This window comes from Falco cherrug, chromosome 7 (assembly GCF_023634085.1).
Source record: "Falco cherrug isolate bFalChe1 chromosome 7, bFalChe1.pri, whole genome shotgun sequence".
Classification (NCBI taxonomy): domain Eukaryota; kingdom Metazoa; phylum Chordata; class Aves; order Falconiformes; family Falconidae; genus Falco; species Falco cherrug.
In genome coordinates this window covers 43,832,351-43,860,234 of record NC_073703.1, presented here as the reverse complement: position 1 = coordinate 43,860,234, position 27,884 = coordinate 43,832,351, and the positions used below count along the sequence as shown (strand labels likewise).

The following is a 27,884-nucleotide window of genomic DNA, read 5'->3' as shown; positions in this document are numbered from 1 at the left end:
ACATCACAACACAACGCCCAAGTACCATCTGCCCCTCCTACCAGCTGGTCTTGAAAACCTTTGGCTTTTGTAAACAACTGCTGGTCCATTTCATTTTGAGATGCTGCACAAGGTAGCAGAACACACTTACAAGCTGACTATAATCAAAAGCTTTATAGTCTGCTAAACTTGTTTTAAATAATGCATAAATACAAAAGAAGACACACAGTACTCTTCATCAATTTTCATGCAAACTCAGTTCTCTGTTGCATTTTCTGTTTATAGCTGCACGGCTTTAAACCACAGAATAAATAGTATTATTTTCCATTCCCTTTTAGCTCTAGTCCAGAAACACACACTACATTTAATTACTGTTTTGGTAGAGTCCACCTACGCAGATGGGCTGTGCTTGCGTGAATCAGCTGGTGTGTCTCTGGATTCAGAGCACAGAAGAGGTTAAAAAAACCGAGGGCACTTATGTCAGCCCCTCCTTCCTCTTCCCTGCATTTCATCACACTGAAAGGGTTTAGAAGTAAAAAATTCCTTCCACATCATATAATCCTGGCATCTGCTGCGCAGCAAATCAAGCTCACTCATTTTGCTGTGTTATTCCCAAAAGTAACTGTACAGATTTGGGTCTAGAACTCCATTTTCCACTCCTTGAAGTTTCCGAATACCTGTTTTTCCTATTTAGGCACATCAGAAAAAGCAGTAAACACAGCTAATAAATACAAAGCAATCTTCTCTGTCTAAGTGCAATTCTGATCGCATTACTTAAGAAATATAATTTCCTAGGGCTTTTTACTACCTTACTTTATGCTACACATGATATGGTATCAATCTACCAACTTCCTTCTGCTGCCCTTTTCTTCAGCAGCCCGCAGCTCACCCATGACATGATGTAGTTCAAATACGAAGCCATTACCAAGATTAAGCCACAGAAGGAATCCAGTGTAGAGACTGAGTAGGTCGCTGTGGTCATGTTTATTATTTAATAACAGTGGGAATAATTCATATCACAGCAACAGTTCTCTACCACTCCATTTATCAATTTCCAAGAAAAGTACATCAGACCTCCAAGGCAGTGACAGGAGACCAAAGGCTCAATCCATCTGGACTTTCTCTGTTAAGCCCTGGGCCCATATTCAATGACAGACTCTAGAGTAAGATATATGACAACAGTCCTTCTTCACCTATACCTGCCTGTGTCAGCAAAACCCTGGGAGCAGCACAGCCTCAAATTCACATCCTATTTCCATGCAGACACTGTGGTTTCAGGGAATCTGTTTAGAAGGATGAAACACATGAAGTCTAATTTTTCTCCTTTGCACGGGCTGCTGTATTCACTCTGCAAGCTTTTTGAGGCAAAGATGGTCTCTTACTACATGTGTCTCGGCTGACAATAATAATTGCTGTAGCTGTCCTGAAGTCTACAATTTCTCAGATATCTTTAATGTGATCTAATAAGAAACCTGATGTCCTCATTCACACCTTTCTCAGACACATCTTTGCAAAACAGAGCAGTGTCTCAGTCAATAAGCTTACATGATCACTGATTTTCTCCTTTAACATGCTTTCCTTCACATCCTTGCTATTTGTTAATGTGATTTTCAATACATATTGAATATGCAAGGGAACAGAAACCAGAAGAGTCATGATGAGATGACAGTAACACTTAAAAAACTTTATCCCAAGAATCCCCTCATTCCTACACATCTCACAGATGAGGCTTTTTACTTTCAGCTTGCTTTTTCCTACATGCCTTTATCCTGCAGCCTCAACAACTGATGAACTACTAACTGTGTTTCCAAATCCTTACAACAGGGCCAAGGTTTTTGCCTTTTTGTTTGGCTAATCTTTACACATCTATTTGCCTTGCTGTCATGACAACTAAACAGCACATAAGTGATTTGGGTTCATTCAATAGATTCCAAATTGGTAGCCTGCCTATTTTGTTTGCTTTAGGGCAAAAGGAGGAAGCAAACAGCAGCTTTGTAAGTGAAGTCGCCTATATTCTTCTCTCAATTATGGCTGTGAAAAGATATAGAAATGCAAAGTACTCTTTACAAACAGAGTCACTTCATGCTGATCCAACTTGTTTCAATTCACTTTAATTTGATTCTGCCTCTAGAAGTGGTTTAACTTTGGCACCTACTATGGTTTATGACGTTTATACAGATTGTTTTCAACTCAGCAGGACAAACTAATGTTAGTAAGTTCCATTTAGTTTTAAGTATTCGTTTAAATGTGGGATGGGAGCTCACAACCAACAAACCCTGAGGCTACAACCAGCTCTCTGGGTGCCCAATGCTGTCTTCTCATTTGTATCATCTGACCAATTCCCAGTGCTGACATTGTTTAATACTTTTAAGTCTTTTCCATTAACGTGGAAAAGAAAAAAGCTACTTTAAAAGGTCTAAAAAAATGCCACAAAAGCATTTTTTAATAATTGCTTGCCAAGGATGTACTGCTGCATAATAATTTTACAGAGTAGCTGCAGCCGGCAATCAGGTCTGGCATATGGTAGTTCAGCTGCAGTTTGAAGTAGGTGCTGCTTTGAAGCACAACTTTACTGCTCATGACTTTATGGCAGTAATTTGAAGAGTTCTTACCCAATGTTAAAAAAAAAAGAAAAAAAATAACAAAAAGAACTCACTGGAATCAATATATTCTTTAATAAATTAAATGAATTTTGAAACTTTTGAAGTCCATTCAGCTTCTTCCCAGCCCGTCCCTGGCAGCTAAACAAGTACAACACACATCACGGCAAGAGGCCAGAGTAATATCACAGCTACAAATCCCCTTTCTTTAAAAGTCTACCCAATTGCATGAATGAGATTCAGCATTTCTTACATGTGTTTTATAAACCAATCAATTCCTGCATCTTCACTGAAATGGAACTGTCTCTTCTAGAAAACTGCAAGGAGCAAAGTCCAAGAGCAAGGGACTCAGAGAGGCTTGGCTCACTTGGCTCCTCCGGCAGAGTAGGGGGATCTCCCCTTCCAGCTGCTCCATAAGCACCGCAGGCATTGGCAGAGAACCGAATTTAGCAACATCCTACTGGGATGTAAAATCCCATAGCAACTAACACAGAACTACCACAAAGTCCCTAATGGTGCCTTACTACTCCAGTCCTTATTTAGTATGTGCTTGAAAACAGTCATGGCACCTATATAATTAAAAATTAAAAGTAATTTGGATCATTGTTGTGGGGGGGGGAGGAGGGAGGAATGGAAGAGAGGGAGACGAGGAACAACAGATTTCCTACCTGGTAACACCACCTGAAGATACATGAGAAAAGAACCAAAGAGATGCTGCCTCAGAGGCCCAAGAAATTCTGGGCAACTGGTCAGGCAAATACAAAAGCCTACAACCAATACAACACTCACGGACCTGCATGGCGGTGGAAGTTTGTTCCTTTAAGTTGAAGGCAGAAAGTCAACCAAAAAGACATGAACAGACCTCCACAAAGTTGACCCAACTCTAGTTTCTGGTGTTGATTACAGCCCTGTAGAGACACACGCATCCGCCACCCACCCCCTTCCCATGTGAAGATTGTCACATTACACAAACACTACAAATGATTAAAAATTACATGAAATTTTACAAAATTACATGGTATGCCTCTGCTTCTGTTGCCAACCCCGAAGTGTTTAGCACACTGTTATGCTATCAAGTTTTGTACTCTGTGCCAGTCACTCCCCAAGGTGTTTATGTGAAGCACTCAGGCAAAATGAACGGAACATCTGTATTCTATTTGCTAATGAGCAATCATCATTTCTACAATTCTCCAGCCAGGGATTTTGCTGTTTGGAATACTAATGCCATTTTAAAAAAATTAAAGGGGGGGTTGGGAAAAAAAAGAAAAAAAGACATTCTGCTCATTAGTACTACAGTTACTAAAATACTTTTGCACTATTTACAGTGCAACCAGGCTTCTATTTCCAACGCTTTCCAGTACTTTTACAAAATTAGAGCTTTCAGAAATAAAAACTTTGATGATATATACTTAATGTATTTTCAGAATTAGCATCAGTTGCAATGCAGCTCTTTAATTACATTTTACCCACACAGAAGCAAGGATTTAAAATAAACTATTATAAAAACTTCTCAAACACACCCTATTGAAGATTCCTTTCACTGCTTGCTTTTTTATATTGTAGCAGCACCCACAGCAGGCTAGATAAGGTAAAAAAAGAGTTATAAAAATACAGGCCATAGTCTAAAAACTTAATTATATGAAATTCCCATGTGTGCACAGAGAGTGAGGTAACAAAACAGCTCTGAAGCTCAGGTCGTGTTTTGTCTGTAGACAGAAACAGCTGTCAGTTTCCCTTCTAACCAATGGATATTTGCATCATGTGAGGACCAGGATTGTTCTCTGATGGGAACGCCACACCGTGGAAACAGCAGCATGCAAGGGAGTACTCTCGACTGCTTCACCTCACTGCAGCACACGGGCATTTCAGATCTGAACCTCCCTTATCATCCTGTGCATCAGAAATGATTCTGCTGAAGTCAGTGAAGAACAACAAATGAGATCAGAATGGGATATTAAAGTTGACAAACTCAATTAAAGTGACTTATGTAAGAATTGTCTTTATACTTGCTCATGGTGCACTGAAATGTAACTTGCCAAGCAAGAGAGAGATGACTAAATACAGGATGTGATTGATCTAGCTAAGTCAGTCCAATGTGGTACTCGTGCTCTCATGTTCGATCAGATGAGGGGAAAGCATCCCTGCTAGGCAGAAGGAACACAGTACACCAGAAATGTGTTTTTCTACATGACAGCAGAGATGCATTTCAATATGCAGTGATACCCTTTCAGTCTGAAAACAAACACCCTCATCCTTTGATCCATAATCAAATCAGATAGGGTCAGTGCATTTCAGTGACTGATGAGATACTCAGAGGTGGCTCCGCTCCCCAACAGGACAAGATGTCTCTGCTGCTTTAGGCGTTTCCCAGCAAAGACATTGTGATGGAGCGTTTCAGTCCTTGGCTGGGGAGGCTTTCTATTGCCATGGCAACCTGCAGCCATCCACACACCAGGAAGGACCACATCCGTCACCCTGGCAGGACAGGAAACGCTGTGGCATACTTAAAAGCCACCTTCCTTAAAGACAAAACAACACAGAAGAGAGCAAGAGACCCTGCCTCTCACGGATGGCTGGATGAAATAATCTGCTCATCACAAACCTCTCCCTCACCCCACACGCTCAGCTGCAGACTGTGCTTTAAATCACTGAGGGAGGCGTTTCTGTTTGATTCAAATACCCAGCTGGCCTCATTTTGGGTAGCCAGACAGGAGGCAGCCTTTGGTTTTTCAGCATTTACCTCTCCTTTTAAGCAGTCACCAACCAACTTGGTGAATACCGGTCTCTCCTCCTCCACACAGCAAAGCCAGACCCAGCCTGTGTGGAGGAGCTGTGCGCCTCAGAAAGCGGAAGGCTCCCAAAGCCCCCTCCATCTCAGCCAAGTATGAGACAGACCAAACCCAAGGCTAGATAATATGCAGGATCAAATAATTATTTCTTGTGCCGTGATAAGGTAACTTACACTCACGTCCTTTTGCCCTCAGAGTGCAGGTCGCTCTGCCCAAGCCAAGGGAAAACACACTACCTATTTGGTTAAAGCTTTCTACATCTGTTTAAGGAAACAACATAATCCTATTTTAATACATAGCTGACCACAAACGGTAATTCACTCTTGCTTCCCCAGAACTAATTATATACATGTCACCAAAGTGTCATACATCTCTCTGTTTCCACCTAGAGAACACATATTTCACTGCTGCAGTCTAACACATTATATACTGAACAGTAGTCTCCATGCAACAGTTTAGGGTGGGAAAAAACCCATAGTCCTTCAAGTGATGTGTGTACTTTTATAAACTTACCTAGAAATAACACTGAGCTATAGCGGTTATTATTTAACAACACATCCAGTGGGGAAAAATAAACCACACACCTTATACAAATATCGATAAACCCCTTTCTTCTTACTGTGTTAGCAGCAGCCTACATCCACACCAACAGCAAATATAAAGGAACACCGTGTACTTGCACTGGAACAGCCAGCGTGCCTTTACTGTGAAAGTAAAGCATGAAACCAGGTTTAAAGGCAAACAAAGTTAAAATGAGCCATGCTAAAACCAAAACTACAGTTCACTTGAAGGTACAGGATTTGTGACCTTGCAGTTTGAGCAAAGCTGCAAAATTAGTTGTCTACAGAGGGACCGGAGATTCTTTTAAAGCAAAACACCAGAGTCAGCACCCGAAAGACCTTGAAAAAACTCAGAAACTATTGAAGGAAACTGTTAAACTCACCACATATAAATGCCTGCAATAAACAAAATAGCAGGGAAACACCCAACTGAAAGACCAAAAGAGAAAACACTTTATGCAAACACAGAGTGCCCTTCATTTGCACATCGGGATTCCCCTTCTCACTGTGAATAAAATGGATACTCAGAGGCAAAATTAGCTGTTTTCATCATGCTATGTCTACGTAATTTTGCTAGAATATACTAGCAAAGAAATAAGCCAATTCTGTTTCAAACTGCGTTTGAATCACAAACACAGTTGTGTTTCCTCAACTGCAAAACCAGAAAAAACAAAACCAGCACTGGAAGTTGAATGGCTCACACTTATTAAAAAGCAATGAATTAGAACTGAACAAAAAAGTCAAAACAAACATGAAAAACTACAGACAGGCCTTTGCTTCCTCTCAAATCTCCAAGTATTCTCTCCCACCCCAGTATGACAGCATGCTGTATTGGGCCATGTACTGAAGACACACTACAAACAGAACAGGCTGCAATGCTGAACCAACATCAAGAAACCACCTCTTAAAACTAAATTTTAAATAAAGCACTTTCATGAAAATTGAAAAATATAAGGACACCAAGAAAATCTGATGGAATTCAGTATGTCACAAATAAATCTGATAAAAATTTCAGTTTCTCTTTTTAAGTCAAAGAGCCAGATCTAGAGGATGTTCTCACAGTAAGTCCACTAATGAGGAAGTTTGATGTTTCGAGCATAAAAAAATAGTATATTCAAATTTTAAGTGTGGGAATAAAGTCACCTACCTTCAAAGTACTTGTGACCAGGAGAAGGCAAGGGAGTTGAATCTTACTTTCTTCTTACACATTAATGAAGTAATGGCCACTCTCATCATTAGCAAACCAGTTTAAGCAGTGCAAGATTGTAATTAGGAGAGAAAATTCATATGCTAGTTCCAAAAGGAGAGACATACAAAGAGCATCAAGCAGCAGGACGGCAGGAAACATCTGATAACCGAATATGTGCACACAACATAAAATGGAGACATTTGCTTATTGACAGTTGCAAAGTAGGCTGAACATTTTATTTACTGTTATCTCATTTTCAGTATTACACAGATCATTTGAAAGAGGGCAACAGGGATGTAAGTTTAACAAGCATGAAGCACATCCATGTGCATATGTTTATGCTAACAACCACAGGGAACTTCGGCTCTTTACCTTCTGCCTTTTCCCTGCGCGGGGCTACGACAGCAGAACAACTTCAGTGCGTGCCAAGCATGCAGCACACGATCTCTCCTCCCAGCGTCTTTAGGCAGCTGCTGAACCAGGCTGACTGCTGGCAGCCAGGGCCATTCCCTCTTTGGCAGCCATGCTGCCCACCCTAGGCAGAGTTCGCAGCTCTCTGGCTTCTTCCCTCCCCACCTTTTGAAGTGGAAGTTCAGCTCTTTTTCCCAGTCAAACCTTGGCTCCCAGTACAGAGAACTGGCAGAAAACACTTCAGGCAGCAGAAGACAGAGCCATGCACTCCGTGTTCTATGGTTAAACTTTTCTGATTGGGATAATGCACTGGTAGGACATCTACTGCCATGGATATAAAGGCTTGAAATAAGAAGTCCCCAAAATGTTCGGCCCTCCCACGCTGTCTGGATCCCTTTTAAGATGGAGCATTAATACGTTGTGTTTAAGTTCAAAACAGGGAAAGAAACGGATTTTAAATGATAAGGGCTGTGATGGAGACATACTGACAAAATCAGAAGGCCAAGTCAACACGAGTGCCGTGGAAGCGATGGAGCATCATCTCTTACCACTTCCTGTAAGACAGCACTGCATGACCGCCCAGACCCCAGGCAGACAGACACAGACACCCCAGCCCGCCCAGGCCGGCCTCTCCCCAGGCAGCTCTGCACCACGCAAGCCTCCTCCCTGAGTGCACGTGCAAGACAGCGTTGTTTCCAAATGGCTACTCACTGAAACGATTCTCACTCCACAATTAGTGCCCACGTGAGATGGAAAATCAGACTTACAGCTCTTGCCCAGTTCCAGCCTTTCTTTACTGAGTCCAGGACAACAATTTTATAACACACTGCAGTATACCATACAGCTGTGTCAAAATGGCTTAACACTGATCGCCTGTGACAGGAGGCATTTGTACTAAGAGATTTCTGAAAGCAGTACAGTATTTCTTTGTATGAAGTAGCTGAGAAATAATACTCTCAACCCCCCCAACGTTCTTTTCCTTTGTGCACTGCCAAGCAAAACGGCCCCAAAAACATGCTCTCTTTATTCTTTAACTGACGGAAATTACATTAGAGAGAAGCCCAGCACAAAGGAAGTTTTGGCAAGGAATGTGCCTTTTATGTTATGTTCCATTAAACACTCAAAGATGTATCAACTGATATTAACAAAAAGATGTTCTTCCTACATCTATACACAGTGGCTGCTGCAATGCTGACTTGATCTGCACTTCAAACTGGCAATATAAACCAACACATTTTTAAACATATTTGATACAAGCAATTTTTTAAGAAACAAAGACTTGAAAAAAGACCCACCAAGACCTATTCCTCTATGCCTGATTTTAAACCGATTATAGCAAAGAAATCCCAACTTACAATGTGTTTCTGAGTGTTACTGAAAATATAACTGGCCTACACTATAAGTAACCGCTTATATATGTATATGGAGTCTTTGCTCCTTAAGTAAAAACCACCATAACCAATGGCACAGGCAATTTTTGTAACGCCCTTTCTGTGCATTAAGAGTCAGATTTATTTCCTCTGCTCATCTGGTGCTTTGCCACTGGCAGCACTGATTTTCTGCTCTCCTCAGTGACCACTGGAACTTGAAATCCAGAAAGCCTTTTGATTTCAAAGTTGTGCTCCATCTCTTCAGCAATAGTGGTTTGGATTTTTATTGGGAGATGGCAAAGAGCCAACAATCCACACAAACACAGGCACGGTGTGCAGCACTGTGCCAGAAGAAACAGTCCTTCACGGTAAAAACCTTTCCATCACAGGTGCGATCTAATCTATAGCTACGGAGTTTTACTTATTACTGATATTATCACTGTGCTCTCAAATGCTCTAACAGGGGCAATTCTTCCCCAAAAGGCAAGTCTGATCTGCACAGCTACGAAGCTGATCAATAATAACACCACCAAGAAATTTTCCGGTTCTAGTAAGGATAAATAATATTCTAACACACTTGCCAATTCCAACTTTTTACTCGGGTATCATCGGCATATACTGGTGGGGTCCCCCCAGGGTGGTGCTCACCCACTGCTGCATGTCCCAGTGCAGCAGGATCCTGCCTCACCACCAGCTGGGGACATGTCTGTGTCACCTTCGGATGAAACCAAGGGCGAGCATAGCGTAGCATGGCCGGGGCATGATCCTTGGCATGCACTGTCTTGCACTCCTGAGGATCCGGATCACAACCAGGTCTCAGCAGGTACCCAGGCTCAGCAGGAGACTGCCGCTTCAGCGTAACACAGAGAGTCACCACGTGCCGATCTGTATTTGGTGGTGCCTCTGAAGATATACTCCAGTTAGTAAATGTGAATGTGCCAGCAAAATGCTTTTTGGTGGCACACAGTGTTCTTGCAAGGAGAATTTACCTGTAAAACCACATTAACAAACTCTCACCAGCAGAAAATTCACCCAAGCCTAGTACTTGGGAGGTACAGCCGCAGTTCTGCATTTCTTGTAGAAAAAAACCTAGCACAACCCATCAAGTAAGCAAAAGTTCTCCGAGTTATTTCCAAATAAGTACTTTTAAATAGAGTAATTGCAGTAATGCTTTAAAAAGTTACTTATTTTTCAAAATATTGCTGTTTTGCATATTACATCATTTCTACTGCACTTGCAAGAATTAGAAGCTTAAAGATCTGGAAAGTCTTTAAAGAAATTAAGTTTTCAAAGCAGCACAGAAACTTAATTTTCTTTATTTCTTTTGGCAAATTTAATCAGTAACTTAACTTATGCTCTCTAACTTTGGTAAATCACTCTTCTCTGAACACAGGACAGGATTAAAACTGGTCAACATTTGGGAAGAGTTTTAAGTTACAGACAAAACAAACATTTTAAAATACAGAAAATGAAGTAATGACTCATCACCCATTGCATCTCCCTTCATTTACTTCACAAATTCTATTATTTCAGGTTCTGTCATTTCTGGAAGGAAGGGAAATGCTTGCTTGAAAGATCCAACTAAACAGAAGTCATGGGGGGCTGTTCTCCTTCTCCTATACGTGTTGCCCCCAGTAACATGACTGGTCAGACATACCCGCATGGATGACAGAACTGCATATAAAGACAGTATTTTAAGTTGATTAGTTGTCAAGAGGCCCCTTAGATAACATGATAGTACTGCTGCAAAGCTCTTCAGAGTTTTAGTCTGTTTACTTTCGAACACATGCCCCAGCTGTAAATCATACAACTACCACAGTGCTGCGTGAAGGTCCATGAGTCACCAGGAAGAAAAGCTAGAGGGACAGAAATCTCGCTTCTTTAATGTCTTCCAAACCCACAATAAAACTGGAACTTTTTATAATTAAAGTTACATTCAATAAATGATGTTTATGTAAATAAACATTTGACAATACTGTGGGCAAAGGAAAGCCACTGGGAAAGTCAAAGCTGCCAGCCAAAGGCTTGTGTACGTATGTTGTGTTGCCACAGCTTACCTTGTGCAAAAGCCCAGCAGAAATTCAGACGATGCATAAGTTGCTTCCCTACTGCATCTCTTGAACATTAAACTGTTACAGCAAGATCATTTCACTGTGAATTGCTTGCCTCCTCCCCCATTTATCACTCAGTACACCTCTTTAAGTTAATTGCTTTTTAAACATTGCTCTGCTCACACTTAAAATTCAGATTCAGCCTATACCATTTACTTCCCAATATAACTTGATGTTCAGAGTAAAACATGTAATTACTGTAGAAAAAGTTATATAAATATCATTAAAAATAAGGTGACCCCCCCCCCCATTAGTTTTACAATATACATGCCCTAATTAACCTTCAAGTCACCAATTATGCTAATATTTTGAACAAGCTCTTTTTTTGCCTGTTCTGCCTACAGCTACATGAAAGGGACTTGTCTGCACTAACTTCCACAACAAATTCTCAGCCTTTATGGGAAAGTTTTCTTTAAATTTCCTTCACTGAGAAGATGCACAATCCAAAATCCTTTGGTGAAAGTTCCTGTAACTCAACAGACTTCCAGGGGCCGAAGAGCTGGTTCTTCCTGTGACATAGCTGAACATCACTGCTGGTGTTTCTGTCACCTGCAGATTAGCCCACCAGTGATCACACCACACTGCGTGTAGCGGACATGCAGGTTGGTACTAGGGGTCAACACGTGGGCAACAAAGAAGTGGCTTTAGTACTACTATTAATAAACTGTGTACATGAAAGCTTTTACTCTGCTCTATTAGCTGATATACCACTCCCTGATGCTCCCTTACAAAAGAAGAAAAACAATCAAAACCTGTATTTAGACAAGGCAACACTGGAACACTTTCTCTGCATCAGCACTAGTGAACATGCACAGTGCAATTCTTGTGCAAACTTTTTTTCTTTATTAATGTGTCTGTGTGAAATCAGGACTTCCCAAAATAATAACGAAATCAACCCTGTCAATAGAGGGGGCACGTTCAGGGGAAGATCTGATTTTCCACCTAAGAAGAAACAGTAGACGTTTTCCCAGGACAATTTGCTGTGAACACTGCCTTATACCACAGGCTCCAGGTAAGGGGAACCTGTTCACTTTTATTCCACTAATGGCCACAGGAGAAAATGAGTGCAAGAATCATCATCAAACCTGGAGCATCGTTATATTGAATCTGTGGCCCTCTCAGGAAACGCACATTTTTATTCATACCTCCGGAAAAGCAGCAGTTCAGTTCTTCACTGTAAAGATGGGGTTAATTATTCTTGGGAAATGAAAGATTTTCAGGAAGAACTGAAGTTGTGAGATGTTCTGGTTTTCGTTCAACAGGGTAATACTGACTTTCTTCCTTTTTAATTGACCTCCCAGTACTGCTTTGGGTCACTGATGATTTTTAAAGTCTTTATCTAGCAGCTCAGGTACTAACTCTTCCTTCTCTACACTTGTGTCTGTTTCCACAATCTCCCTTCTGGGACAGGACATCCATGCCTTAGAAAGCATAAACATGAAAAGCCTATTCTTCTTTCTTCATTTAGTCAGTGGCTGCTGCAGAAATGGAGGCAATTCCAAAGTTCAAACGTCTTGAGAGCACGAGCCTACTTCTGACTTCAGAGCAACAGCTTCAAAGTTGAAGTGGCTGCCACAGTAGATTCAGATTCAGATGCAGAATCGATAGGTAGTCCCAAACTTTAAGTAGTTGGCACTTTATTTGAAGCTTTTGATTGTAGGTCTTGCTAGCTACTAATGGATCCCTCCACCAGCGACGGCAGAGCTCCTGAGCAAATTCAATCATAAATAACCTACACAAGCATCTTTTTATAACGCTGGTACAATGACATGTGCCTTCCTCTACAATTACATGATTTAATTGGAAGTGGTAGAAGAGAAAGGGGAAAAAAAGGAAAAGCACATCTAGGAAACTAGGATCAAAACCAGCTAGAATGGATCAACAATTTGTTCCTGCTGCTTGTTCTGAGCAAACTGGTCAGTGTCTCATGGAATGGGCACATACCAGCACCCCAAAATAAACAATGAGGCTGCGCTATAACACTGACAATAATATGCATACAGTGTTAATGTAGCAAAATGCTCTGTCAGGGAAGAGAAACTTAGGCTTGCAACAGATGCTGCAATTAAAATGAAAAGAGCTGCAAAGCTACTCTTCATTTCACTCCAGAAGTAAACTGTTTAACTGTAATTAATGATCAGTTTATTAAATAAGCATCAGGCTTTTACATCATAATTCTCCTAAAATCCTCAGCTGTTATATAATGCGTAAGACTGAATTTACACAGACTACTATGATTCCGAAACATCAGTGCTCATCAGGGGCCCAGCAGGATAGAGTTCACCATTCCTTTTAAAGTCAAACACAATGTGATTTTACTTGCTCTTCAAGATTAGTTCAGTGTTTGCACTTTTCTGTGTCAGGCCAGTTTTAAAGACTCACTTTCAGAAGTCCCTGGAACGTACTGCATTTATCACAGCAACAAAGCCACAGGAAAGGTCTTTTTGTTGTTTTTGTTTTTTAAACCTGTTGCCTCCCCGCCCCCCGCCCCCCCTTTGTAAAAGTAGAGTACTTTCTGGCATTCTTTTCACTGTCATTTTTAACGGACCAACACTCCAACAAAGACAATCCATTTCATCGTGTTTACGGAGTCCTTATTGTGAGGAGAGACTGTAGATCTGTCAGTGAAATGCTGAAGTTACTATTATTTGCCAATAAAACTTGCTGTAATATGGTGCAATAGAAATAGTTAATCCTAACTAGTCTGTGAAACACGGTAAAAACAAGCATGTTCTTGGTGGCGACATCGTTATGCTTTCTAGGGTACTACCAGACATTTCAGCTTCAGTACTAACAGAGAAAAAAACCTCCGAGTTAACACTTCAAGCCCCCTAATCCACAGCGGAGCGAAGAAACACAGGTTTTACAGTTCTTTCCACAAACTCTGGAGAACACAAGCAAATACCAGATACCAAAATACCACCCTGTCAGCTTTGAGAGCACCGTTATGCTCTGCTACCCATCAATGCAGAGAATGATTAAATCTTGATTCCTGGTGCCAAAGACTTCCGATAAAGAAGTAAACGATTCGCTTCCAGCCATGATAGCACTTAGCAAAGGAAGCATGGGAACCAACAGTAAAGTTGCTTGGCTACTCAACTTTATTGTGAATTGCTTGGAAGTAAGATCTCTTTCTACGATGATGTCAAAAAATCCATTATGTGGAGGCACTAGCAGGTATTTATTTATCTGAGGTTAGTAGCATGGCTTTATAAAGAAGCAAGAAATACTTAGTTTGGATGACAAATCATTCCACACACATTATTAATCCTCCCAGCGGTAAATATTTCATGTTTCAAGAGCCAATTAGAAAGGTCAGCATTTATCTTTTTGTCTGTTTCTAGCCTTAATAACTTTTGCACTGTGCTTGTAGATTAATCATTGAAAGGAAAGATACAGAGGTTTATAAATAGGAAAAATAACCTAGGCATAGTAACAGAGGGTTCAGACTGGACAAAAATTATCTCTACCTGTTCTGGTTTTGATGGACTATAGCCTACCTTAATCCAAAATCTAATTATTTGGATTAGATTAGGACAGTGGATTTTCCTGAAATGCCTAGGCAAACCACATGCAGTTTCTTATTTGGGGCACAGGGTTGCATTTCATTTCCAAATCCCTTTTAATTCCACATGGGCATTTATAACTTCTTTTCCCATGACAGGAAATATTTGTCCCCCTGCAAAAGTTTTTAAAAAACAAAATCCATGTCTCTAAACCCAGCAGTTTTGTTAAACTGTTACTTGGCTTTGATTATTATTAATTTGCTACACCCGAGGTCATTGCAAGTACTAAGAATCCAAGAAATTTTACATTTTTTCAAGTGAGAAATATTTTGTAGTGGGACTGGTTTGTTGTTTCTTTTTGAGGTGGTATGTGCCTATGTTCCGTAAAAAAGGCAAAGTAACAATTAACAGCAGTACCCACCCTCTGCCAGCGCATGAGATCATTCCACCCAAGATACGGAACGTGGGGTGTTACGCAAAGCAAGGATGCACACAAATCAGTCACGAATGTACAATGAAACAGCAAAGAAAGCAAAACTGGCAAGTAACAAAAAAGCATGTCTCACGTAAACATTTTCTGATTACTAAATGAGAACCTTGTTTCTATACTTACAAGAAACACACAATCAGACCCACCTATAACAGGTTTAACTCATCCAAACTGGTTCCTGAATAAATTTGTTCAAGTAGTCTTCATGAAAAAGAATCATTCAGAAATAAGTAAAACTTCTTAACTGCTGTCAATTTTCTTTTAAAACTGACGACTCCTCTCCGTATCCTTGAACCAGATGCCTCCATTCCACACTGTTAATCTCTACTGATTTGACAAAAGTGGTTTTATTACTTCCCTGACAGAATGAGGATACCAAAATACATTATTAAGAACAAAATAAAACAGTGCCCCCAAAACTATTAACATACACAAAACCCCACTACTTAAAGAGGGCACAGAATTTGGACTGTTTGGTTCAGTGCAGTTCTTAGAGGCTACACTGAGCAGGCACATACAGCTCACAATTTACTTCCAAAACATCCCCTTAGGAAAAGGTCATCCAAAAGACTTCCTAAATGCTCATTTGTACACTATGTGTTTTAATTAATGTACAGAATAGGAATCACCATTCAGATAAGACAATGCTCCTCAGACACACCACCCTTGCATTCTGAAACTCTGCCAGGTTTCCCAGCCCCTCATCCGCTCACATTTCCAGCAATCCTCAAGCCCTGTTTAGAATTCATTCCGCTGCAGTTGGGAGAGTTTCTCCAAGGCAGTCTTTTCAATTCCAAAGTGCATGAACTGCTTAACTTGAGTGCTCTGCGATTTGAGTACTTTTAATAGCAAAAATACTGCAGGAAATGACAGACCTCATACTTGCTTATGTGACTGCTCCAGCAGCTGTACGGACACAGCGAGCTGCAGGCAGATGTGCCGCCCCAGCTGCCAGTACTGACACCTGAGCAGAGACATCTCAGAAATCCTAAGTCTCCCAGCCAAAATTTCAGACAGTTCACGCGTGAAAGTTCAGGAACCCGAAGCACAAGGTGTCACTGGGGTTTGTCATGTGGAAGCTAGCCCAGATCTTACACAGCAGCCATGCCTTCAGCGAAGAGTCGTACAGATTATTTGAGATAAAAAGATACTATCTCTGGTCGAGGAAGTACTAATGGGATTTATAACCACTTCACACAGATAATCTGTTATTCCCCAGTTACTTACCCCACTCCTTGGTCTTGATGTGCACTTTCTCACTTGGCCAAGTACAGAAGGCCTTTCATCCCCTCTACCACCTGCCTATTTCTGATTTTCTGTCAAGCAGTCTCACAGTAGATGTCCATCACCGACAAAGAAAACCTACGGCAAATTTCCCACCAAACTGAGAGACCACGCAATTATTCATTCAGGCCTCCAAAACTCTGTGTCCAAAACATACACACAGATACTTCACAATTCTAGACTATAATGGGAATCTCTCTCAAGGTGCATTTAAAAAAAGTATGTAGGAATCAAGGAAGGATCAGGGATCCTGTGGCTCCTGCCACACCTGATGGGCACAGGTTTGCCCTGGAGAAGTTGCTCAAACTCTCCATTTAAGCCAGGGGTACTGGTGCTCGCCCAAACACAGTAAAAAGGATGTTGTGTCATTTAATTAGATAATGCTTTGAAGTATTTTGCAGGTAAGAAGTACTGTGTGTGGCAACTGCTCAGTTATTATCACAATCCAAGTAATTTATCATTATTGAAAATACTTCATAATTTTTGAGGACAAAACCAATAATGTCTTTACACTTGTTACATTTAGACAGTGGATATCCCAGGGCAAAGGTCTGTAATTTTGATTTTCTGCAAAGTGCCATGCCACCTACAGAAAAGTACTGCCTGACTATACTTCTATTAGAGTGACCAGACTATGAAGTCCAAAAAAATGCAAATGGTTTTCCTTGATGACAGAAACTGACTCAGAGTTTCAATTTCAGTGAAGGGAATAATAAATAATGACACCAGCAAGGGAAACAAACTCCCAACTAAACAACTAAGTAACAGAATAATCTTTTTTGTTAAATGGATACCTCAGTCTCTATTTGAGTAGATTCAAACTTTGAGAATGGGTGCTCAAAGTTTCCTTTTTTATTGTTTTTTTGAGCACCTCAGATAATACAATAAACTCATACAGAACTGGCATGCAGCATGCAACATGCAAAAGCATGGCAGAACCGGTAGTCCAGACTTTCTTACATACATAAGTAACTAACTTAAATGAAAGTCATGAAGGTGGCAGAACCAAAAAAACCCAAACCCAACTCCACCCACCAAAAGGTGAAGACTTAAAAGCTAGGAAATGCTACATTTTGGTAGATTTGCAGTAGCTCCCCCAAATTTCAGTTTCCACAGTTAATGCACTGAATAAAGCAGGAGATTAATGGGGTGGGGGGTAGGGTGGGTGGGAAAGATTAAGCAATTACTTAATAAGAGGATCTGTATCCTTAAGTATACATAACAGGAGAGATGAATTAAAGCTGGATGGAAAGATATGCTTCCCCCCCCCCCGCCCCAGCCTATACACTGCTTGTAGTAGACGAATCACTACCAACAGCTAACTAACATAACTGACAGTCAGCTTTGTCAGTAGAATACATTATGGCAGAACAGTAGCCTGATGGGGTTCAGCAACTCTAGAAGAAATACGACTTGTGAAACCACCACCACAAAGCAGTGCAGCGAAAGCCAAGATGAATCTTTGTGTTGGTATAACAAGAACAGCATGTCAAAATCTTCCCAAACTTCAGCATTTGTCCTGAATTCGTAAGAATTAGCTAAATCATGAGTCATTTAGGAAACTTGGTACTTGCTGTAGAACTGTTCCTTGCCAGCTGAGGGAATCCAAGCAGAGAAAAACGTACATCTGAATTCTTAGATGGGTGAGTCAGATGCATCTTCAATACTAACCATTGTTTACTCTAATTAGTCCTCATCACCTGGTTTCTCCTTCCACATGTCTCAATGCTGCTTTTCAAATTAGTTGCTGCTCACATGAACTGTGGGATGAAACTGAGAGACTGCTTTCTTTTTTGGAGACCATCTTGTTCTGACCTTTGCGGGGGCCTCCTGGCACGGGCCGGATCACCACCTTCCCCAAGTAGGGCTGACTGCAGCTCCCCATAGCAGTCCATCTCCTGGCCAAAGGCAACCACCACTTTCCAACCAGTGAGGACAATGGGAAACTCTCATTTATTATTTTGGATGCAGTTTGCATACCTGGAGCTACTTATCACAGGCTTTTTTTGCTTCTGAATGACCAAATGTGCCTGCAGGGCAGAACATCTAACAGGCTTCAGCTTGTTAGTTTCCTATGTAAATTCAAAGGCTTCAGCTTGTTAGCTTCCTATGTAAATTCAACAGCATTTCACTTCCTGATTTTTGGTTAATAATTACTGAAGAAACAACCTAAATGAAGAATCCAGGAAAGCTGAAGTGCCGAAGAAGATACCTGTAGTGAGACAATGCCTCAAGTGTGTTGGGTGCTGCACTTGAACAGCAGCACAGGTGGGCTGTTTCAACAAGCACAGACATACAAGCAGAGGCTCACAATGCTAATTACAGTTGCCATGCAGAGATCCACACAATTCATGTCCTTTGATACAAATATTCCAGTTTTCTTCAAATTATTTATGAAGTAATGTATGTAAAATAACCTGAAATGCGTGCAAAGCGTGGCAGAGGGCTTACGCATTTAAAGACATAGTTGCTTATATGAGTTGAGTTCAAAATGAAACCATGGCTAGTTGGTTTCAAATCAGAATTTTCCAAGGCAGCATGAACTGCTGAAGCTCGCAGCTCCTCTCCTCTCTTGGGACCCTTGGCGAGCCACTGCAACACTTGGGTGGGCCCCAAACTACAGGTTACGGGCTGTGCCAAGAGCAGTTTTAAGATTCTTTGTTTATGTCTTGGGTCTACAAAGCTGTCCCTCCTCCTGTCAGGCTTACAGAGCACACTCCCCTAGGATGTTATCTGGAAAAGAATTTCAGCTTATAGAACAGGTTTACCAGCTGAATAAAACATCTAGAGGAACTGTAAACTTTAGGATCTGCTTTCACACAACAGATCTGTTCTAAGGTACATTTTTCCCTTATTATTATTTTAAACTAATCTTCAGTGGAAAAGAGTATTATTCCACTCAAAGTACCGCCCAATATCTCTATTTGTTCAGATAAACTCAAAAAAACCCAAGAGATGCTTTTAGTTAGACTGGTAGTTCACTATGATCGTCTTAAGCTATTTTACTCAGTCTGTGGATTGCTAAACAGCTGTTCAGTGATCCTGTGTACCAGGAAATCTCATTCTGGACCTTCACATTTCATTCTCTTGCTCTTGCAAAGTAAGTATTTAAGATTTGTTGTTGCAGTTAATCACAGAGAAAGTAAAATATCAGTGAAAAAATCAGCAATGTTTTATAATTTTTGTTCACTGTCCTCCCAAGACTGGAAACTAAGGGCTACCTTGAAGATTTTAATGTGTCACTCCTGAAGAAAAATATCTACATGTAGACAGAGGGAGCATCTCTAAAGATAGCAGTCAAATCATGAAATGTTTACAAAATAAATCATGATGCCACTGACCTATATTTATGCATTTGCAAGTCTGGCAAGAGACTAACTGCTGATCCTAGCAACAAAATTTCAGAAGGATTCATTTCAGAATTTTTCCAGTAAATTTGGATCCTGTTCTTAAGAAGTAATCAGAGCTCTGCCAGCCCCATCGTGACTGAACAGAAAAGCCAGGGAGTCGTGACCTTGCAGTACTGTGTGTTTGCTAGGTTCTGTCCCCATCCAGTTCTGCCCTGTCTCATTTCTGCCTCCAAGCATTAAGCTGTCCGACAGATGGTATTGGGAAATTAAGGGTTTGCTGAGTATTTTGAGTATCAATTTGAGCAGACTGTACCAAGCTGCTTCTCTTGCCTTTCTGTATGAAACTGGACTCTTGAGCACTCATACTGTACACAGGTTGCTTCATCAGTGATTAACGCCGTCCAAAGCACCAAGAACAAGCATCAGTGCTGTACTCTTGTACTGGTTGTATCAAACCCTTACTCAGACACTAGTTTACATGTAGTTTCAGGCTTCATCTTCTTATAACTACTACATGGGCTTCATTTGGACAGGAAGGGTAGAAATAGCTGTATTTGTGCAAGATACTGTAACCCATTTAAAGCAGCAGCCAAGTCACAGGAACAGTAAAAAGAACTATCTGGAAAAGCAAAACCAAACAGAACATCTCAGAGACTTGACAACAACCCTATAAAATAAATAAATAAAATTTCTCTGATTTCTTAATCAATCATGCACCTTTGCCACAATTTGCCATTTTATGCTTTTAAGCCACTAACTCATTGATACAAGTTTGAAAATGTAGACTTAGTTATTCTTTTGGATTACCAGTGTGAGCAAGGCCCGTTGATGTATTATTAAAATAATAAAAAAAATCTCCTCTCTCACCAGCCACTATTAGCAAAATTAGCAAGAGACAGATCCAGAAGCATACCTTTACCTCTCTAGACATCATACAACAAATAAGGTGCCTTCTACCCAAGACACATATAGAAACGTGTCTTTGGTAATAGAGTGAGTTCTTATTGACAAATTAAACTGAAGAAAAAATCTCAACCAAACAACCAACACCCACCCACGCCCCCCAACTTTACAATACACCTTATCTTTTTTAAGATAGCTCGAAATTATCTTAAGCACTATCAATGTCAACTGCAGTGATCAAAACTGAAACTGCTTGAAGGGGAGAGGGGAGGAAAAAACATTACGGGAACAACTTCAGATTTGCTTCAAAGGACCAAAAGGGAAGACTGACAGAAACACAAAATACCAGAGAGAAGAAATACTGAGAAAACACTGGGGGGAAAGGGAGAGATATAACACACAGTGGTGGGAAGGACAGTATTTGTCACAAAAAAAATAGAAAACCAGTATTTTGCTGTATTGCTATCTCAAGCTTAGCATTTGGATGTCACAGAAAACATTTCCAACCGAGAATGAAAAGTATTGTACAAGTTTATCAGAAAACATTACAACATATTTACAAATAGTTCTTCCTCCATAGATATGTTTCAGAGTTTATGAGAACAGGGTGGATGCACCAAATCTCTAGCAAAAAAGGGACAGTCTTCTACTTAACTGTGTATTTCTTCATACGTGTTCAATATATGAGATAACCACAAGTATTTATATTTAAATGCATTTAATTAAACATACATATGGACACAGACGTATTTGTACACACACAGCTGATCAGATGACCTGACCTTAACTATTTTATTTTTTCATCTCCAGGAGAAACAACTTATTGTTCTTGTTTCTCAGAAGGAACAACTTAAACTAAGTGCTGAAACTCAACATGTGGATCATAAAAAGCTGCACATCCTACTTTATTATTTAAAAAACCCCAATGTATGTATTCACACAAAATATGTAAGCTACATTTAAAAGCTGCAAAGCAAGGATGTACTGTAGAAATATGAAAATGAAAGATCTGCACAAAGTGTTTGTAGTATCTTCATTCAAACTGTGCATATATGTAAAAATCAAGACTGCAGTTTCCCATCGCTGTATGAACAATTTTAATTTCAGTTTCACCTTGTCCTTCTAGTGTGTACTAGAGAGCAGTAATGACGGGCTAGACATAGAAATAAATATTGTCAGAGAGAAAGAGAATTTATTACCTTTATTGTATGCAATTGCAAGCACTGTGAGACTTTGACCTATGAAGAGAAAGAAAACTAAGAGAAAGAACACATAAGATGAAGCCAAGAATCTTATAATGGTATTTCCAAATCGACGGAATTTGTCCTAAAATAATTTAAAGCATAGTTGTGTTTTCTTTGCTAATTTGTGGTTGGTATTAAATGCATTAAAGAGAGGATAAATTCCTTTACCAGCCTAAGTGTCTTACAGACTTTCCCCAAAGATTACCTTTGTAAGAAAATGAGTGTTTATCCCATTCTGCTGATTAGAGAGAACTCTTGTAAAAGTTCATCACTCAGGATCCAGATGCAAATTATCTTTCCTTTACAAATGGGGAGGGATGCGAGGAAGAAACACTGTACTACAGTAGATTCATGTTCACTCTACTGCCTGGGCAGGTGTACTTCAATTAGCTTGAAACAAGTAGTGTAAAGTACTACTTACCCCAAAAGGAGCCCTAGCTTTGGTTTTGGGGTTTTTGAACACACTGTACTCCTACTGGTGAAGAAAAAATCCTCCCTCCTTCCCTTTTGAAGTTCCAATTCAGTTTCAAGTCTGTTATAAATTGCAGGAAATCAAGCGATGCGTACAGTTTTGTTTTAAGAACAAACTTGGCCATCCCACTGCATACTCTCAAATGTACAACTGAAGAATTTCTAGTGGTAAGATTTATTCCAATATCTGAAACAAATGGACTTTTTTTTCACATTTACCTTCAATAACACACAGCAGTGAAATCTGCAAGCCACTAACCACCACCCTTCAAATTTAAGATAGCCTCTACTTTTCTCAACTGTTCAAATACAATTAAGCTCTCTTAGTAATACGCCATTTCCATTAATTTGCTGTTTCTTCTAGATGCTTAAGAAATGCCTTTTATGTAACCAAGAACGCGCAGCACAGATGTCTGCTCTGACCAGTGGGGAGAAATTCTTAGCATGTTAGAGAGGAAAAATTATTGACAGTGTTAACCATGAACAACATCAACACAGAGAGCGAACAAATCCCACAAGACATCAACATTGCTTGGACTTGAACACCATTGGTGTTTTCCCCCAGGGACCCAAAAACAGGTAACTGCCCATCACATGAGCAAGCCATAGCAAAAGAGCATTTTAAGAATTCCCAGAGCTTCTGTTTTAATTCTTTCAGTATAGGTCTGCCTCAAGAAACCTGACGTAGTCAAGGAACAGCCCAACTTGACAACAGCTTTCCCTTGCTCATAGCGATCTGCATCCCCAAAACTGCTCATAGCAACACAACTGCAGTATTATTCTTATTTTAGTAACCTCCATGTAAAGCACATGTAAAGCACAGCCTCTGTCGTAGCTGTGTTCTCAAACAGACTTTAGAATTATGAAAGCCAAGATTACTTCTAATACCAGCCACCTTCACGTTTTAGGAATGCCAAACATTCACATGCTCTCAGCACGGAGCATATGCTCCAGCTCATCAGCCTGGAGACTTTGATGGCAATAATCACAAAAATTTCACAGTTACAGAAAATAAATCTTTGCATCCTGTACCATTTTCAAGTTACCATATAAATTTTACTGCTAGTTTCTAACCATGACTTGTTCAGAGAACTGCTGTTATAAAATGGGATCTAACTGGTGGTATGCTACATCGCTGTCATAAGCCAGCCTAGCCAGAGGTGGCCTGGCCCCAAATTCCACCTACGGAAGAGGTTTGACACTGACTGCTGCCAGACTTGTCTCTGTATCTGCCAGTGATCATGTCCAGGACTTCCCAGCTACGTGACAGCTCCTTACGAGATGCTCTCACCATGCCATCCAGGCATTCTCTGGGCACAGGCAAACAACCCCCATGCTCTGAGCAGACCATAGCTCTTGGTGGGGAAAGGAAAACATTGGTGGAATCCTGGATGTATGGCAGTCCTGCTAGAGGAGAAAGCTGCTGAACAAGAACTTGGCATTCCTCTTTCTGTATCTCATCTACACCTTGTTCACTCAACTGAAACCCAAGGGTGGCACAGTCAGTTTCCCATTTGTATGTCAGTCCCATATGTGTGTTTGTGGGGGAGGAGGGACATGTCTCTGGACAAAAGCACCTGTGCTGCTGCCTACAGAAAGGCCAGTCACAGAAAAAATGAGATCGACTGACAATTCGAAGGAAACAGATTCCAGTGTTCAAATTGCAAAGTCACAGCCACATCACCTGCAGATCAACATGAAAAGAAGCGAAGAATTTACTGGAAGCCATTTAGTATCATCATTTGTAGATTAACTCAGCACTGAACTCTGTTTGGGCAAGTACCATCGAACTCCTCACCTCCTCCATCCTTTGGGTAGCCTCCCTGTTCTTTTCCTACGCTACACTAAGTATTGAGGCAGCCAGGCCAGTGCTGCGGGACTTCTCTCTTCGGTGTGTATTGCAAAGTGCTGTTTTACTGCCACTGCTCACACAGCAGTCGACACTGAAGGTAAAACGGGCGAGTGCACACAGATCTACCCTCTCCTCTGCCCAAAGTTAGTGGTCAGACTTGCCTTGCAGCACCCACCCACACTTTCCAGTTGTCAAGGAAAGTAGACAAAGCCAGTAAACTTCCATCTTACTATACTGCTTATTCAGAAGTAATAATTTCAAAAGTCACTATGCGGGACTGTTGCAAAATAAGCAAAGCTGTCTGTAAAGATAGCAAAGAGACCTATGCAGACCTAAAACATACATTACTGAGTTTAAACACAGTAGGAATTTAACTAATCTTCGTGTACTCTGCAACGTCACCTACCATCAGCGAGACCTGTCTGCCACGGTTTGGTCTTCTTCCTTCTCAACTTCAGAGGCCAAAGTAGCTCAGATGTTTTGGTCACGGGGAAGACAAAGAGCCAGTGGTCACATTTCCTTACTAAGGGCTCTAACATCAATGTTACAGGACCACGCTTCAGGCATTTAACAAATCACCACTTCTGCCATTCTCTTTACACACTCAACTACAAAAAGAGGAATAAAAAGACTAGATACATACTGAACAGCTAATCCATAGCACCCTATATACAAATGTCTGACACAGAACAAACAGCTTAAAATGTCACAGGAAAGTGACCATGCCTGTATATATCACTGCAAAATGCTGTCTCTCACTGAGATTTTTTTTATTGAATGCATGGTGTTAAGGCCATTTAAAAACCCTCTCGCAAACACAAGACCTTACCAGCACCCTCAGGACCCTAGCAGCCCCACTAGGGCTTTACCCACTTTCCCAAACAAAGAAGAGCTTGGCTGTGCAAATGACTCCCTTAGGGACACACTGCACAACCCCTCTGACTTACTTTTACTTCTTCAATACTACTACTGTAAATACACTGAATGCTAGTAATAAATAAATTATTCAAATATTCGGTCTCTATGGAAGCACCACATGAATTATCTTCCTGAAAAGAAACTCATGAAGACATTGTCAGGTACCCTTCATGAGGGAATAAAAGAAGAAGAAGGAGGAGGAGGAAGAGCATAAGAAAAAGCTCACTTAGATAGTAACATCATGTGAATAAGAAGTGATTTATTGTAACAAGGAGAGATTGTAGATTTGCTGTTAAATTAACACATCAACCAACACCAAAGTCACCAGCAAACACAGAGCATGACTGTCAACACAGTTTCAAAGAGGGTAGAATGGGAACTCTGAGGAGCCAAATTTGAAGAGAAAACATGGTGAAATCTAAAGGTTTCATGACCTTCAGATGAAAGTAACTGAATTGGAACTAAACTGGACACTCAAAACACCAGATCTCCAAACAAAACAGTCATTTACAGAGTTAAACAGTTAATCTCCAAATGGATCTCAAAGTAAGGAGCTTAATTGAAGCTTCAATGGGAAAATAACACCCTGAAACAAAAACTGAAACACAATTCCCTGCAAAAGCTAACAAACAGTACTGTTGCTTATCAGTTAGGTTCCCCTTGTTTAGGGTTCTCCCATTAGTGGAGCATCAGAATACGATACAGAAACAGTAATTTGTAGATTGACAGCTCTGGGCAGCAAGAAGCACTATTATCCTCATTTCATTCAGCAGAAACCCAAGGAATTATAACCCTCAAAGAAAAAAAAAAGGTGTTTAGAGTCTTGGCCAACTTGAGACACCTCAATATGCATTAACAAACAAACACTCAGTTGGATTTGGGCATAAGGATCTTGCCCAAGGTTGTGCTATAGATCACAGCACCCAAGTCTACCAACCCTAAGGCTGGACTGTCTTGCATTCCTTTCGGCCTTTCTTCTTATGGTCATCATTGCATTTAAGTATTATTTAATATTAAATTATCTATAATACATATGGTACCTTGCTATGTTGGTTTTTCTTTGCACCTCTAGGTAGTAGAAGAAAACAGACATTTCTCTCCAAGTTTGGTCTTCTTTTGAGTTGTAAGACACGCAATTCTGAAAATTAAATGCATGTGGGATTTACTGAATCCTCTTGTCTTTCAGCTCTCCCCTGCTCCTCCTCTCCTCACCCCCGTTACCACCAGCAGGTATGAATACCTTGTGGTCCAGGATGGGCTGCACCTCTCACCCACATGCCCAGGGCTTGCACCTGTCCTGCTTGAGCAGTGGAAAGAGCAGGTGAATGGAATCTCCACCAGCAGAAAGCAGCCCACTGTGCCTGCAGCAGCCCTTAGGTATTTGTTGGCAGGTGCTGACAAACGCATCCCAATTTTTCACATTATTAGAGAGAAAATGTGTATGGATGCATGCACGCAGTTGTCTTCTCTTTGTGAATTTGTTGTCAACTTCCATCTTGAAGGTAACGATAACAATTCCTCCCAGAGCTCTCTAGAGAAAAGACCGAGTAGCTGGTATGGGCAATACTTGTCCAAATAAACCAGTCCCTGCCGTCGTTATATTTTTATCCTAATGTCACTACTAAGATAAAAACAAAGGCTGGATGTCTTTATTTACAAAAGCAATTGATTGTAACTTAGCCTCTGCAAGGAAAACCATCAACAGTTGCCCACTTTCTGCTGTCTCTCCCCTGGCTTATTTCCACCTCAGCAAATGATTCTATTAATAGCTAACACTTGGAAACGCGAAGTCCCAAATCTGCTCTCTCATTTCTTAGAACTACTCAATGGACAATGGATTAAATGGCCTGTTTGGTAATTTCAAGGATTCTCAAGCTTATTAGAGAAGAAAAAGATCTCTGTACAAAAGTGTGCATGTGTTCATAAATGAGCTGGTTCCCCATCTTTTTATGGGCTTCTCAAGTCTGGTCTGTCCACATTTAGTACAAAATACACTTTCTGAATTAGGGATGCAGTTTTCTTGTTCCCTCAAATAAATCGCCATTCTCATCCAAGAGTAAAGTGATCCATGTGCTTTGCCCATTTCCTTAAAGTCTCATGTTATGGTCAGGTATCAGATGTCTGCATACTAAAACGTAACAGCCACCCCTTAGATTGAGGGCATCAAGGGTCAATGCAGCAGCAGTGCCCCGAGTATCCATTTGCACTCTGCAACAAACTGCGGAGTCACTGTCTCATGCTGGTTTTGGTGACAACTGACCCTGTGAAGACAGTGTCTTCCAACTCTTTCCTGCTAGAGCTCCTCACTAGTGGTGCCAGCTACAGCCATGACAGCTGGACCAAGGCAGATGGTCTTCCATGGGCTGCTGGAAGCATCAGTCGGAGATGAAAGTGTCTCATACAGTGCTTTCTCAGAGAAGAAGAGGCCAAGCCATCCCCATGTAAACATCCTATCACTTGCTGTGTTCTGGAGTATGAGGATGCCTGTTCCCTGCAGCCCAGTAGAGAGAGAACAAAGCAGCTTGTGCGGTACGTGGAAGACAGTCCCTCTTTTCTCAGGCTCCCTCAGCCAAGAGGGACTGGAGTCCACACGTTACTTCACTCTTCCCCTCCTGTGTTGTGCAAATGGGTAGAACGTTTTGCCAATCTTTTTTTCCATCCTAATTAAAAAAGAACCACAGCTTCAAAGTAAAACAAAGCCGTCTGAATTCAGTTCACCGACTGCTGCAATCCTGTTCACAGGTGTGAATCCAGGTCTGTAGGATCTCCAGCACATGATCTATCTTTGATTTAACTTTTACAGGCAGCAGATTTAAACTGTACTGATCATCAAAGGAGGAAGTTGAGGACCTTGCTC

At 40.8% G+C, this 27,884-nt stretch overlaps 1 protein-coding gene and 1 long non-coding RNA gene across 11 annotated transcripts in view; both read right to left on the bottom strand.

Annotated features, from left to right (window-relative positions):
- FOXN3 (forkhead box N3) overlaps window positions 1-27,884 on the bottom strand; it is a 211,968-nt gene that overhangs the window by 44,278 nt on the left and 139,806 nt on the right. For 7 of the 10 annotated variants that reach the window (XM_055716614.1, XM_055716615.1, XM_055716613.1 and 4 more), the window contains one exon: window positions 21,742-21,780. The exons of the other annotated variants lie outside the window; for them this stretch is intronic. In XM_055716614.1, coding sequence (XP_055572589.1) covers window positions 21,742-21,780 — 39 coding nt within the window. The remainder of the gene's footprint in view (window positions 1-21,741; window positions 21,781-27,884) is intronic. 10 annotated transcript variants of the gene reach the window in all.
- LOC129736512 (uncharacterized) lies at window positions 2,636-6,975 on the bottom strand. Its single transcript, XR_008733225.1, has 2 exons — window positions 5,542-6,975; window positions 2,636-4,491 (listed from the first exon to the last, which is right to left on the bottom strand). It is a non-coding gene; the product is annotated as an uncharacterized LOC129736512 (long non-coding RNA).